The 15762-nt window shown below is 41.0% G+C and overlaps 1 protein-coding gene across 2 annotated transcripts in view; it reads right to left on the reverse strand.

Moving 5' to 3' along the window:
• The window catches only part of furinb (furin (paired basic amino acid cleaving enzyme) b), a 73725-nt gene that overhangs the window by 31174 nt on the left and 26789 nt on the right, over positions 1 to 15762 (reverse strand). For both annotated transcript variants that reach the window (XM_070972896.1, XM_070972897.1), the window contains exon 3: positions 7550 to 7648. In XM_070972896.1, coding sequence (XP_070828997.1) covers positions 7550 to 7648 — 99 coding nt within the window. The remainder of the gene's footprint in view (positions 1 to 7549; positions 7649 to 15762) is intronic.

Consider the following 15762-nt stretch of genomic DNA (forward strand, 5'->3'; position numbering starts at 1 on the left):
TGAAGATGCCAAAGCTTAAAGCGGTTCCACAAGACTAAAGCAAAGCGCGTCTAAACTTGTGAATTTCCCTCACAATGGCTGGCATATTCTGAAAGTGTGATTTGGAATTTCAGCTATTTTCGGTCAGTTTTTTCCCTCTTGCTTGTTGCTGTATTAGTTGTTCATAGTTGTGAGGTGTCTCTATTTGCGTTCATGATAACATCCTCTTATACAGCACATAATCTGAATGGAAACATGCTCAGCAAAGTTACCGAGGTTGCTGTGGCTCCTAACCCAGTTGATAACTTTGCCTCAGAGAATGAAGCCATTAACCTTATCCAAGTGACCCTAGACTAATTAACATTTATCTCATTTCATTACATTTATAACTGCACATGGCTGACCTCTGCACTGCTGCCCAGTGCACACATTATCAGAGCAAAATTACTACAGATGAGGGAATCAGATAAGGTGGATACAGCACTCTACTGTAAGATATGCAGTTTCCTTTATACAGCCAATTAATGCAAATGTTAGCACATTCAACTCACAGCATACTTATATAACCAGCTTAAGAAAACTGACGTGACAAAATGTGAAATGCAACAAGTGGGGCCGTATGAGGTACTAGGGAGTGTATTCCAACAGTAGATGGCCATCGGCAGAGTTGTACTGGCGCAGTATCACTTTAATTGTAAACCATATTATGAATATTACATTTTCTCAACCATAGAACTTCTGTGGTCAGAGAACGATTGGTGATATCAAAATAACTTTCAATCAATTAATGTCACATCTCTTGTGATTTGGCCAACTGAGGCAGATAAGGCTTTAATTGTTAGTCCATACATTTATAGTAGTTGTCGAAATTGTATCCAGGAGAAAAGAAGACAAATCCCGTATCTGTGATTTAGGAGCTGATTGCAAATTCTCAGGTGAAACATTAATGTGTGAAGCAGAAACAATACAAAACGCAGACTCCAGCAGTTAAGATCATCATGACAATGATGTCAATGATAGGATAACAAACTACATCAGAAGAACACACCAAAGTTGGATGCGTTTTTTTTCTGAATTAGTTAATAATTCTGTGGGCCGGATGGGAGTGTGGTGGGATGGATGTGAAAAGCAGGCTGCAATTTGACGATATGGGCTGTGTTTGGATTGACTTGCTTTTTGTTCCGGATGTGAAACAGGGTCCTGACTTTGAGAAGCCCTGATATAGAAGAAGAACCTTTGGAGATGGAGAACGAATGGAGTGAAAGAGAGAAAGGAGGGACTACTGTGGAAACTTGAAACTGGAAATTAAACCAGAACGTGTCTAATGGGCTTATGTGGTGGTAGTGCGTGGAGTGTTTTTTATGGTTGAGAAAATATATTGCCAAGGTAGAGGACTGTCTGATGGCAAGGTTAAGCACTGAAAATATTCACAGTGTAGTGTACACTTAAACTGGTATTGATGACTTTAGGTGGGCTTTCTTTCAGGTGCATGAAACACACTTTGCTGCTGCAGTACATTGCTTATCTTCTGTGCGGGACTGTGCGGGTTGTAGGTAATGCACTGACTATCAATAAGTCCCTCCTACAACCCTATTCAAAAAACCCTGAACAATCCCTTTAATGTCTGAGAAAAATAAGGTCTAATCGATATATTCCCGAAGACCAAGACAACAATGGAGAACCAATAAGAAGAGGTACAGTATAAGCAGCACAATGAGGTCTGGGACAAGGACAAAGAGTAAATACAACCACACAAAGAAGCAATCATGAGACAAGAAAGAGGTCTCTGCATGGCCTAGGTCTGTAATCCACTTGAGCAATAAACTATTTGTTCCATCTCTTGCACAGTGTCCTGAGGGCTTTTCCTGTCTGATGACTCAGGAGAAGCCATGCTGGTATTGTTTGTAACACAGAGACACTGGTAGAGAGACAGCCTGTGCTTTGATCTACAGATCAGTGTTCTCACAATTTATGGAGAAAGAAGATATGCTTAAGCCTGGTGACTTTCCATCTTATTGTAGTTATCAACAAATCCCATGAAAAAAAAACAATGAATTGTCTGTATATCCAAGGCCTGATATATCTTATTCCACTATGCCATATATCTCCATTGTTGTCCAAAGATTATTAAAAACCCATCAGTGAGACACAAACGATGATGAACATCGGCACTGTGGTTTATTTTAAGTAGATCCCACATACACTGCTCTGGTACTGTAAATCAGTATTTCCCAGCCGTGAGATGAAACAGAATGGAAAAGCAGACACACAGATTTCTGCCACACAAACCCATGTTTACTTTTTTGACATTCCTGTAATTTCTTTGGGCCCCCAAACAATACAACAACCTGATCAGTCTTCAGTTGAACTGCCCACAAGCCGTGCGTGTATGCAACCCTTGGTTAGGGGTGGCAGTGCACTGCTGAAAATACTCCCCAGCAAATAGATTATTACCTCCTGCCCTTCATATTTAAATATTTATGTCTTCAGTCCATGAGTGGAAATCAGTTGGATTTGGTATTTTCATGTGATTCGTTGACAATAATGAAAACACAGAATATTGCCAGCCCTATACTTTAACATTAAGGCCTCAGCACAGTCAAGATACAACGCAGAGACCAATACTGTAGAAAAACTGAGGGAAAAATGAAGAGCAAGAGAGAGATGGACTGTAGGGAAAGGTCCCTCTGAAACACAGCATGCAGTACGCTACCTTTACACTGCAGTTTGTGCAAAATCAACAGCAGTCACCCCAAAACAAATTGATTCTTTCCCTCGTAGAGAAGGTGTGGGGTGTGGAGAGGAGATGACAAACAACCCTCGCAAGCATAATGGTAAAAGCTTATGCAGCTGCCAATGTCATCTCGCCACTGTGTGATTATTCAAAGGGGATGGTGATAAGCGGCATGTTAGCACCACAGAGCAGAGGAAAACAGACAATAAGGGTAATGTGAAAGACAGCAGCCAGATTACAGAGAGGAAACACTGTAACAAGCTTAAAGCTTAGCACTGACTAATCCAAATCCAACCATTGTGCTTTCACTGCCTTTTAAATGTGTTTTCTTTGAACCAGGTGAAGCAGAACATTTTCTTTCCCCTTTTCAAGAGATCAGATGGTCTCACACACATATGAATTTACAAAAGCACATTAATAAACACACAAACCCACTCACTTGTGCAGTGATGTTTTTGGCAGCGGTCATGCTTTGCCTGAGGTTTGGTCTGTTTCTGGTTGTGTAGGTGGGTGGGTGACCTCGGGACAAACTGTTGCTCCTTAGCTAGAAACCCAATGCCCTGAATAGCCGGGGGTTCAAACACGGTGTTAACTTGAACTACTATGAACCCCTGAGATGTCTGTCAAAATGTCTTCATAGTAGATACATCTTCATCTTCACGGCTCTGCTGTTCAGGCTCCAGGTTTAAATTCAAGATGCTTTCTCTCTCACCTCGAATTTCCAAATGACAAACACAGTATAAAGGAAATAGGCAATCTAGCCGCACAGTAAACCTCACTTTCCATCTTCCAGATTAATTCTGGTCCTTGTTGGCCACTAAGGAGCACATTAACTTTCAAGTGTCTGTTTCTTATTAGTCCTGCGGATTTGCCAACAGTTCATTCTGCATTTTATGCCTCACCATTATATACAACTCTAAAACCAGTATTGTACATCATTAAATCCTCCTCAGTCACAATTAATCTCAATATCAAATCTCATTTGTTGTTGATTTTACATATCTCACAGCAAGGCTTATAACCGTTTAAGTGCCATACTAGTCTCCAAGGCAGACACCTCTGAACCCATATGCTCTCAGAGCCTTGTTAACGTCCATTTTGCCTGACCCCTGACACCACTGGCCTCAGTGAATGTCACCATATCTCACTAATTATTTCTCGGGGCCTCAGAGCTTGTCAGACTACATCAGTCCTCTCCTCAGCCAGCTTGAGTTGAGCTCAGGGAAAACTAGACAGTAGTCCTTGGGCTCTACTTGGCAGGCCTACCTTGCTACAGATGGCCCAAGTATGTTCTCACTTCTTAACTGCCCCCATTTAACACCAGTCAGGTACCACTTAAGATGCTTTTAAATAGCAGCAGTAACCACTGCTGCTTCCAGTGTTTTCAATGTAAACATGCCATCAGCTTGTTGCTGAGTCAGGCGGCAGCAACACTGACAGAGATGTGGTGCATACCACATTTGTGTGCACATATAGCTATTTGCTTCTGCTTCCTGGGTTAACACTATCTTGGGAGTTAGCTGGTTTTGCCAGATCATGACATCATACAAGATTACATGATGCAAGAACTCATCTTGCCAGGCTTCACGTTATACACTTCAGACCACTCAGTGTTCTATGAAGAACTACTGGCACCTAGGGTAGGCATGGTTTAGATGTAACAACAGCACAAATGTATCTTCCAAAGCAACAATAGTAGCTTCTAAGGAGGTTAGTGTAGATGCTGCTGCGGCAATATTTACGTATATCAGAATTGGAGAGTGTTTCTTTGGTGAAAGAAGAGCTAAGAATGGCACTGAAGGCTTTTCCTGATGGCCAAGAATTTTGTTCTCCTCCAAAGTCATATGGTTCTTTGATCTTATAGGTTGAAGTTAATCCGTGACAGATGGTGATAGACAGATGGTTCATTCAATCACCTGCCAAGTATTTTTTTTAAAGTGCCTGCCCTTTTCCCAACTGTTTCCAAGGACAACTTCCCACATGCTTCTGTGTGACAAACCATGGGGCGCTTCAGGTTAGGGTTGACAATCGTTCAACTAGTTAGCCGATCAGTCAGATCAATGGGAAACTTTCAGGGTAACCGATTTTTTTTGTGATGATTTTAACTAACCAAACAACATTATATTCATTTAGCTGATGCCATCACATGCACCTTACAGTAAGTGTGTTGAACTGTGTGGACATGCAAGAATCATGCAGGTACATTAACTTTATCAAATACGGTGAACTACTTCGTAATGCTCTAAGTGCTACAATTACTGCAGCGCAGTTGTTTGCCTGCGACAACCAGTCAGGTTGTAGTTTACATCCATTTTTGTCCAGATGAATGTAATATATGGAGTGAAGACTTACTAAACGGTTTAAGGTGCCTTTTTTGGTGAAATAGAAGTTATTACTATATGGATGTAAGATTCCAGTGAATAATTTCCAATGAGAAATATTCACTTAGAGACTAGTTTGACAGAGTACAGAGGAATGATATAGAACTTCATCACATGGAGCAACAACAATCACCTGAAGCTCAATATCAGCTGAACCAATGAGCTTGTGGTGGACTACAATGCTTCAAATGTGGATGCTGCTGCGAAGAAGCTATAAATTGTAAAACATGAATGACTCACAGACATCTTCAACCAGGCAGCTCAGATCTATACAATCACCGCAGTGTCAAGGTGGGCACCCAAGATTAATGTCACAAATTCAGTTAATGACCAAATGTGAAATACAGTTCACCTTCTGTTCCTGAGTTAAGGCATTGGATAATGGCCAGAAAAGTGTTTTTGCAGAACATTATGATGTCACAGAGAACATGGCCTTTGACCTTTTGGATATAAGATGTCATAATTTCCTTCATTTTTTGCTATGAGACATTTGCTTGAAATGTTGTCATAATCGTCCTCTGAATTCTTCAGTTGTAGTCAAAAAATAGCTTTGTCTGGGTACTCTGACCTTGACCTTTGACCACTGAATTTTAGTCAGTACATCCTTGAGTCCAAGTGGATGTTTGTGCCAAATTTGAAGAAATTCCTTCACGACATTCCTCTGATTTTGTATTCATGAGGTCACAGTGACCTTGACCACTGAAGACCACTAAAATCTAATCAGTTCAATTTGTGCCAAATCTGAAGACATTCCCTGACAGTGTTCCTGAGATGGAACGCATACCATGCCACTGAGAATTCACTCAGTGGAGGTGATGAGGATTTTCTTTGCAACACTTGAAAACATTTCAATAGAAAACCAACACTGTTGGCAGAACTATTTTCATTATTTACTAGAAATCAGAGAAAACCGTTCACAGTGAGGTTTGTCGAGTATCCCTCTTTTTGTTACTGAGACCTGTGTGGCATTTTGCCCAGTCAGGTCCAAACAACATTTCCTCCCTCAGCTCAGGTGTGAATAAAAGCAGTAAAGCCCATAACACAGCTTGCAAAAGGTTATGACATTCTTCTAATATTAACCTTTTTATTTGTTATGGTTCTTGCTCCCCCCCACATGCACGCACACAAAAAGAAGAGGTAGGAAGTTCATTTGAAGAGTGTTTTTGCTTTGTTGTCCTACATTTCTTCTGTGTACTGTTGATTAGATAAAATACTGTATGCTTCCCAAATAATGTGAGCTTTTGATTTCGAGTAAAATTACATTTTTCCTATAGGCCTGATATTAACTCCTGTTGCCTTCACAAGACAACAGTGAAATAAACGTTATCTAAATTTTGCATCTTTTTACCATTGTTATGTACATGAAATGTCTTCTGTTAAAGATCATATCGTTTGCTTCCTTGAGGATTTTCCTCCCTTCAGTGTGAGGGGGCTCAGGTTGACATGCTTTGATCTTTAGGCTGCTGGATTATGTGTGTTTACTTATAATAAGGATTCAAGATGAATGCGTTTAATGTGAATTAAATCAGTGTGAAGAATGTTAACCAACAACCAACAGGAACTATATTTTAAGATACCAAAGAAACTTTCTAAAAACAGAAAAAGGTGCTTGTTATTCATAAAGGCTGATTCACAACAGGACGGCATAAGTGCTCTCTGCCCTCCTCCACTCTCTCTTCTGGCATCTACTGTCATTTGAAATAGCAAAAGAAAAAGCAAGTTTTCCAAAATCTGACAAGAGTTTAATTCTCTCCGGTTTAAAAAAATAAAATCAATACAGGCTGTTTTTTTCCCCTACAATATACTGACCGTGGATACTTTCGGATCTTTCTTCTGTGTAGGAACTGTGCAAACATAGTACAGATATAGGTCTGGCAATGCTAGACTGCTTATCTCTTAATCCCTTGTAAGAAAAAAAACAAAAAAAAACAACCTTCCCTCCACTATGTTGGCATTTCCATGCTGACTCAACTACATCTGGTATACACAGAAACTGAGGATTCTGCAGAGCTACAGTATGCCAGGTATAAATTGGGGGTTGGAATGCGTGCAGATTCAGAATCAGACATCCAAATGAAGATAATTCAGGGATGGAAAATGTTCTGTGTTTAGATGTTAGACTGATAAATGCCAATTTTCCTCTCTAGCTAACATTCAGGTGCAAATGAAGACTGGAGAAAAAAGAAGGGCAAACACAGAGACACTCCCAGCTGTTTGGGAGAGTTTATGCTGCATATTTACAGCTCTGTGGCACGTCGGATTGGGTCAGAGGGACAGATGGTAGGACTGGTGTGAACTGAAAAGAATACAGAGTTTGACAAGCTGTCATTGATGATGGCATCCTTTTCTCTTGTGATATACACAATCTCTGTGTGTAATCCAATCTGTCTTTTGGCCTTGTGTTGCCGATGTGGAGTGCTGCAATGAGCTGTGTGAGAGCTGACACCAGTCTTACCTGTGGTTCTTTTTGCAGTCTGATGTGCATCCCCCTGTGGCCAGACAAAGCCCTCTTCTCCACGGCGTGATGCCTGAAGTGATAATAATCTCCAAAAACCTGCACAAACACAAAGGGAAAGGCAATGATTTCACCTGCAGCAACAGGACGGCCGGATAATGCTCCATGCTTGTGAAGGCATTCATGTGCACACACGAACAAACGTGCTGATAGCGTTCATTTCAGAGAGAGCATGAAACAGTCCACTTGGACATTGGAGTCTGTAGTTTTCTGTCAATATTCAAAGCTAAGTGATAATCTATTACCTCACTTGTAAGTAGAAATGTGAGCAGCTCTTCACTTTATCACAGATAATACAACCATTATTTTATTAGCACCCGTAACATAAGGCATGGGTTTTTGCCACAGGCGTTCCGTAAAAGCCACGAGAGCCATGAGAGTTGTAGTCATTGAATGCTCACAAAATGGGTCTCTTCTTGTTTAAATGAGGTGTTAAATTGTCACTCGCCAGTACAGCACTAGATATCTGTTCATCTTGGGATTTGAACAGACCCCAGATTCATGTTTCAGCTTTTCAGAGAGAATGATAAAAGAACCTGTCTATTCCACTGAGCAACAAAACCCAGAGGAAGAGAAGCACCCCGGACGTGGGGTGAACAGAACTTAAGCTCTCTGCAGACGAGAGAAAAAGTCAGACATCCGTTATACAACTGCAGATGGACATTGTCTATGAAAAATTATTAGACGCAACCATTAGAAGTAGAGTCCCATAAGAGCTACACTGAAGCATTCATGCTGCCGTCATTGTTCCTTCACACATCCTGCTCATAAAAGAGCGTTTAAGGACAAGCAATTGTCTGACAGCTGTCACCAAACTGGCCTAAAGCCCAAGGGAACGCTTCCTTTTTGTCAGCCTTGCTCTGAAATGACACACAGAGCAGCCTGTGCTTCCTCTAGTTATGGTCAAGGACAGCTGACCTGCAAGCAAGACGGAGACTAAATAATACAAAGATGCAGAGATTAATGTGCAGTAAAAGACCAAAATAACTAAACAAAAAGTGGAGGAATAGGAACATGAAGATCAGCGTAGCCACTCTTTACGTGGGTATTCACATGAGAGCAGCTTCCATTTGAAGAGGAAGCATTGCAATCTGTACAGTAGTGCCACTGGGGACTGGCTCACCTTCACAAGCCCAGTGGAGCGGAGGAAGAGGAAGGGGGGGGTTGACGAAGGGATGGGCGAGGGTGGGTGGGGGTTTGACAGAACGACCAGGCAGGATGGATGTTTGTGAGGAGGAGAAGAGCAGACGCAGCAGGATGGAAGGCTCTCCTGGGGCTGCAGGCTGATTCTGCCGGCTGGCTGTCTGCAAACCAACCAGACTGGAGGATGGAGCTCAGAGGCCTCGTCTGGCAGCCTGTGCCCGCCAATTTGACTTCATTTGTCAAAGATTTGTAATTAAGACTTGATTTTAAAATCTCAGTGTGATAATTTCAACATAGACCCGAGTAACCATCAGCCTTAAATCACTCAGTGTCTTCGTCTTTCTTCCCTCTGCAATTCACACTGCACACAATTATTAATTATGTGTTGAACAGATGAATATGCTTTGTGTGAGAAGACAGCTTTGGATGAGGACAATACTTAAATGATTAAAAATGCGATAAACACAAGAGAAAATGTCACCAAGATTCTTCTATGCATTTAAACTTACATAGACAGGTAAAATAATTTATGTCTTCAAGTCAAGTAATACTTGATAATTATCATTAAACTCACAGATCAAGTGGACAGAAATATGTCAAATAGGCTATATACTATTGATTGAAGTAATTCAGTTAATAGTACCGGACAAAAAGGTCAATTTATGTGAGTATAGGATAGTCTCCTTGGGGACGCTGTTGATCAAGGTCCTCAGTTGATGTTGACTCCGAGACACCGTCAGTAAATAAGACAATCAGAGACTGACTTGACAGACACGCCGTCTCGAAAAAGAACGTCAAAGCCATGCAAAAGAAAATGGCCTCTGAATGATGCAAGATTGAGGTGTGACCTAAGAAATTAATGAGACCCACTCTCACATTGATTGCGGCAGGGCAAAAAGCTAATTTGTGTTACACCGGGGTGGCTTTTCTGTGGGACAAACCTATTTCCTAGAGTGCTGATGTCCTCATTTAGACCAAGAGTCTATGGGTCTTGGGAAATTGAGACGAAGATTGAAATGTTGGTGTAGCTCCCCATGAGTGTGGCTGAATCATGGCTCTCTACAGTCTGAACCAGAATGAATCATATGGTGTGTGTGTGTGTGCGTGCATGCGTGCCAGCGATAATAATTGAGAGCACTGAGGGTCATTAGTCACCCTGCCACTATGCTCTGAGTCTGCATTAGAGGCATACTGCCCTTTACACTCCCCACTGGGCAGTGCCAGAAGTTGCTTTCTCAGGTGCTTCTTACTTTAGTTGTTTCACGCCCATCTCCATCCTGTTCATGTAGCCTTGAGGTAAACCTTTACCAGAAGTCCGCACTAGATAATCCTTTTACAATAAACACAAGTCCAAATAATTCAAAATCTAAACTAGAGGGGCACTGGCAGCGTGCAGACCTCTGCCAAGGCCAATAGTCCACTCCTCTATGATAAACAAGAGTGCAAACACAAACTCAGTCAGTATAACTGCTTGTGAAGCGTACAGGTTGAATATTTTTCCTTAATATCTTTGGTGGAGTTTACTGCAGACAATTTGGATGTGAGTACGAGTAAAACTAGTTGCATGATAAATATGTATTTATGTTTCTATAGCTACAACTGCCACAATTGTGGCAATGTTGCAATTGTACCATTCTCCCATGACACCACTGCTCCATAACGACTGCTTTTGTATGACGTTTGAGCAACATGTGGAAGCTACTGCAGAGGATTACTGGCTTCCGTAAATGTAGACTGTGATATGGAGTCACTGCATTTTTATTTGCTTTTGTCACAACTGAACCATCAATAGTGAAAACCAAACCATCTACTGGATCTCAAGACGTATTGCATTTATTCCACAAGGGCCAAATGTCCTTGCGTCTCTGCCTTGCAATTTAGATCTGCTTCAAAATTTGGGTTCTTCCTAGGCCTGTGCTACACCCTCCCACTAAATTTCATGAAAATCAACAGTTTCTCTGTAATCCTGCTGACAAACTAATAAACTGGACCGGAAAATAACCTCCTTTGGGGCAGGAATTAAGATTATTGCACATGCATAGGTTTAGTATGTGCATATATGATATAGCATGTGATCTTAGGATTTAAAATATGTATCTACACAGACGATTGCTACATTCAGGAAAAAGGAGAACAGAGGGGAGCTGCAGCAAATTTATACTTTTCAGACATGCCCAGAGGTTTCCCTCAGGCTAAATCCAAATCTGCACATTATAGACTTGAACCATTCAATCCTTCAGAAATGCATTTCTAGCAGCATGTGCGTAAGAAGAGCAAGCATAAAAGGGACAGAAAGAGAGCACTGTTGACATCAGCAGGAATGTTGCACTCTACTAAACGCGCACAATAACCTATTATATGTGAATAAAGCACAAACCAACAAGCTGATAGTAGCTATTTACATATCTCACTTGAATCTTAATAGAATCTTAGTGGTCTTTAGAGACTAGGGTGGACTTATATTCAGATCACAGGAGTATAATGTTGAATAAGAAGTTCACTTTTACTGTATTGAGGTGTCAGAGAAACATATATCATAGCCTTTTCACTTCATCCAAATGAATATTTCTTCAGAGTTTATGTTCTCGGATACAAAAAGCACTAGACAGTGCGTACAGTAAAAATGTCCTTTTTAACTCCAGTGAAAGTAGCCCCTCTTATGTATTCTCAGATATAGTACATGGAGCACAGTAATTTACTTTTTTTCCTGTCTTTGAAAGACCTGAGCTTTAAAGTTGTTCATAGGCAAACTTTACATTTACATCCTAGAATCTACTGAGATTCTGCTGAGGTCTCATTCTGTTTATTGTTGACTGGAAATCAGAATTTTTCTGAACTAACAAATCTTTCTAATCTGAACTAAAACTAATAATTACAAGATATCAGCAGCATAAGGGATGACATGAAATTCTTCTCACTGTGAATACTTACAATAAAGAGTATTAAATATTTACAATAATGCCTTACCTGCTTTTGTCACAGTAATGTATTTTGATACGAAGGCAACAATTTTTTTTTATTTTTTATTTTTGCCAGGATTATTAAAGGCCTAAAGGTTTGGTTAATTGCAGTAAATACTTAAAAAGAGAAAGAGGCTCATCTGGGCTGGTCATAATTGTGATTACAAGGCACGAAAAGACTGCACATTAGCCTTGATGCAACTGTAACTTCCACAATGGGACTGTGAGTCTGCAAGTGTGGTCACTAAGACTGAACCCTTTATTGCATAATGCTAATCAGCATGTACCATGGAAATATATTTCTCTTTTTCTCCTCTTGGTTGCAATCCGTGGTTCAGCTGCATGAAGAACTTAAATTGTGTTACTGTTTTTAAAAAGACATTATTTATGAACTGAGATTTGTCCTAATTGGGTTCATCTGATGTGAATGTCAAGTATTTCAAGTCTGTGAGTTGAACAAGTTTGAACTTACAAGAGTGAGACAGACAAATGTGGGAGTCTACATGTTGGCTGAGTGTGAGTGCAACTGGCATTAAGATCACTTATCAAAAGCTTTCTGTCAGTCCGAGAGCTAAGAGAAGCATCAAAGAGGCACCAACTGGCTGCACTTTTACAATTTCTTCAGCCCACTCACCACAGAAGTGTTTCACTTTTGATTTTTCTCTAATGATCCTTTATCATACCTGTTTTGTGGGGCAATAAAAGTTAAAAATGGTGTTTACCACGGCATTTTCCATATCAGAGGTCACTCTCACTGCATCTTTCTACGATGCACTGGGGAATTCAAGTCAAATCTGCTGACGTTATCAGTCAGAGTGGTTGTTAGACTTCAAGGTGACTGCAAGTAATGACACGGTGTGTCTCCTCCAACCCATATTCTGCTGTGTCCTATCCTGGTCTGGTGGCTGCCTTGGTCTCTAGCGACCTCCTGCCACATTTGTTAAGTCAATATTGGCCACAGGGGATTGGCTTCAGATCGGTGGTGCCGAAAACAGAAATGCGGCAAGCTTTCACTCAGCTGTGACCTAATGTTATTTCACGTTACTGTGTATGTGCACTTAAGTGTTTCAGCAACTCTCCAGTGTTACAGACTGTTCACCCTCATTAATCTAGCAAGGATACAATTATGCACTACACTTGGAAATAAATGTGCTTGAAATTTGTGCTAGATATGATGTGGTTCTTTCAAGTGATGGAAAAAGGTACGTCATAAAATCTAATTTTTCTCATCACAGAATTGAAATTCTACAGGGAGAGTCAAAAGAATTGCAGTACTCAGAGAAGTGGTAGAGTAGAGGCAGAAGAGAATGAGTATACATGAATGGATTCAAGCAGACTAATGCAATGACACACTGTGAGTGTGCATGTTTCTGTCATAGGCTAGTTTTGGGGGACACATTTCAGAGTAAAGACCAGTTAATTGGGCACAGCTTGTCCAACTGGGGACAGAAGATGTGTCCCAAAATAGATAAAAAGCTGATTCAAGAGTAAGTGGTTAAGGTCAGATTTAGGGCAAGGTCAAGGCCAGGGTTAGGCAAGCAGGGCTTATGGATAGAGTCAGGAAATGATGGAAGTCTAAATAACAGCACAAAAAGAATTACATAGACTCAAGTCAATGTGTGTGTGTCTATTTGTACTTGCTATACAGTAAGGACTGGAACAAGTTTTGTGCAGTGTATGGACAGTTTTGGACATTGATCACAAATTCAAAGGCTGTTTAAGATTAATACTTGGTGGGTTAGGTAAGAATAAGGTTAAGGTAAGAGTAAGGGTTAGGGTTAGGCATTTAATTGTGATGGTTTAGGTTTGGATGAGGGCGAAGAGGGCTAGGGAATGTTACGTCATAATTATGTAAATGACGGTCCTCACAAGGACAGAAAATTAAGTGTGCGTGCATTCAGCATGGGAATGGAATACAAATATTCAGTATTCAGCATGGGAGCTTAAAGGTCCACCATGTTATTATTGACTGTGACAGAGTTCCATATTAAGTGTATTCCCTTAAGCTTGGGCAAAGTGCACAGAGGCAGATCCACCTTATTGGAAATGGCATCAATCAGTCCCATCTTTCAAGGAAAAACACTAGCAATCGATGGTTAGTTAGAGACACAGCAATAACAGGAATTCTCTATAAACACTGAGCACCTTAATTCACAGCCTGTGATATATATGAATCCACTAACATTGACGGAAGATACTACAGTAGACCGATAAATGTGAAGCACAATACTCCTCTGTACAGTGCAAAGGCACTCAGGGCAGCCTCTGTTGCACATCTGAGATAGAAATGTCAGCGGCACAGCAGAGCTCATTGATTGCCACACAGCCCACCAACCCTTTCTCTTCTTTCCCTTTCCTTCTTATTTATGTTGCTTATTCACACAAAACACATATCAATGCAAAACCCTGCAGAAATGGGTGCTTTCTTTGTTGCTCACAGTTTATATACACACAGCAAATGTGTTGAGCAGTGGTATAGCGTGGTACTAGCTGTTGGGCTAATAAAACAGTCAAGTTATTATCGTCCACTGAGCCACTGGGTTGCCATCTTTTAGACTAATTACAGCTGAAACTCTGGGGTTCCGCTTAGTGGGAGTAGCTCATTATTTTTCTCTGAAATAGAGGCTAATTGAGTGTTTTCAAATGAAGGGTAATTATTTGTTTGCATCTTAGCTCTGATTCTGCATGGTTCCGCCTCGGCCACATTCGCCAGCTCAAGGGACTTGTTGTCTTGGGAAACAGGCGAGCCACAAAAAACTGTTTTGGCTAATTATGTGGCTGAATTGCAAAGATTTAACAAAACGCCTATGAAGACTGTACCTGTAGTAGCGGTGAAGAAACAGGACAAGCAGCATGAAAGGTGTGATTTGGGCCATTTCAAAAATCTTCTGTAACAAAAATAAAGAAGGATTATTCGAGCACTTGTGGGAAAAGCACAAAGACCTTGAAGGTAAAGAGATTGTAAATCAAGGTGTGTCCAGCCAGACCTATTCTTATTCTGGGAGAGTTGAACACAGTGAGAGTATGAAAGAAAGGAGAGAAATGATAGTGAGGCAGGAAAAAAAATGCATCACAGCAGACTAGATGTGCAGAGATGGTGGAACACTAAGTAGGAAATGGCTACAAAAGGCATGCGTCATGGCAGACAGTAAGATAGCATAAATATATAGCCCCTACTGATGCCTGACCTTTGGCTACTATTACCATAAAACTAAATTCATACAGTTCTGCCAAAGTAAATGACTACTGCCTTGTAATTCTTATCAATGATGGTATCACCCTCTGAGACTCTATGCCTGCATAAAACATGGTGGATCTACACCATATCTCTGATGCCTTGATGCAAAGGGTTTAGAGTTAGATTAGACCAGAAAATTAAAGAGCCAGAGTTTATGAATCTTGTGCATTTGCTGCAGACATTAAAAAAATGTCGAAGAAGTAGCATTTCTTGTGCAACTTATCTCTGTGGTATGATTTCTCAGAGAACAGATAAGGGACAGTGCAAGGAGAGGGGTGCTTATCAACACACACACACACACACACACACACACACACACACACACACACACACACACACACACACACACACACACACACACACACACACACACACACACACACACACACACACACACGCATATGCATGCGCGTACACGCCGAGTAAAGGTACATCATCACTCAGCCAAACCTTGCTCAGAGTGGCAGTGATCCATCCAGCCAGCATCTCGAACTCACAAACAAGCTGGCGTTCAAAGTAATTCACACATGTGCATGCAGGCAGACACAGACACAGACACAGACACACACACACACACACACACACACACACACACACACACACACACACACACACACACACACACACACACACACACACAGAGCCATAGCCTTGAGAAAGGGAGACTGAGACAGATAAAAAGACCTTGCATGTGAGGGAGTGTGTGTGAGAGAGAGAGAGAGAGAGAGAGACATATTAAATATTTCAGATGGCTCCTTGCCTTTTTAATTGGAGATTTATCCCACTGGGGTGATTCTTAAGTCTCAAATCCC

The sequence above is a fragment of the Chaetodon trifascialis genome, chromosome 10 (assembly GCF_039877785.1).
Source record: "Chaetodon trifascialis isolate fChaTrf1 chromosome 10, fChaTrf1.hap1, whole genome shotgun sequence".
Lineage (NCBI taxonomy): Eukaryota > Metazoa > Chordata > Actinopteri > Chaetodontiformes > Chaetodontidae > Chaetodon > Chaetodon trifascialis.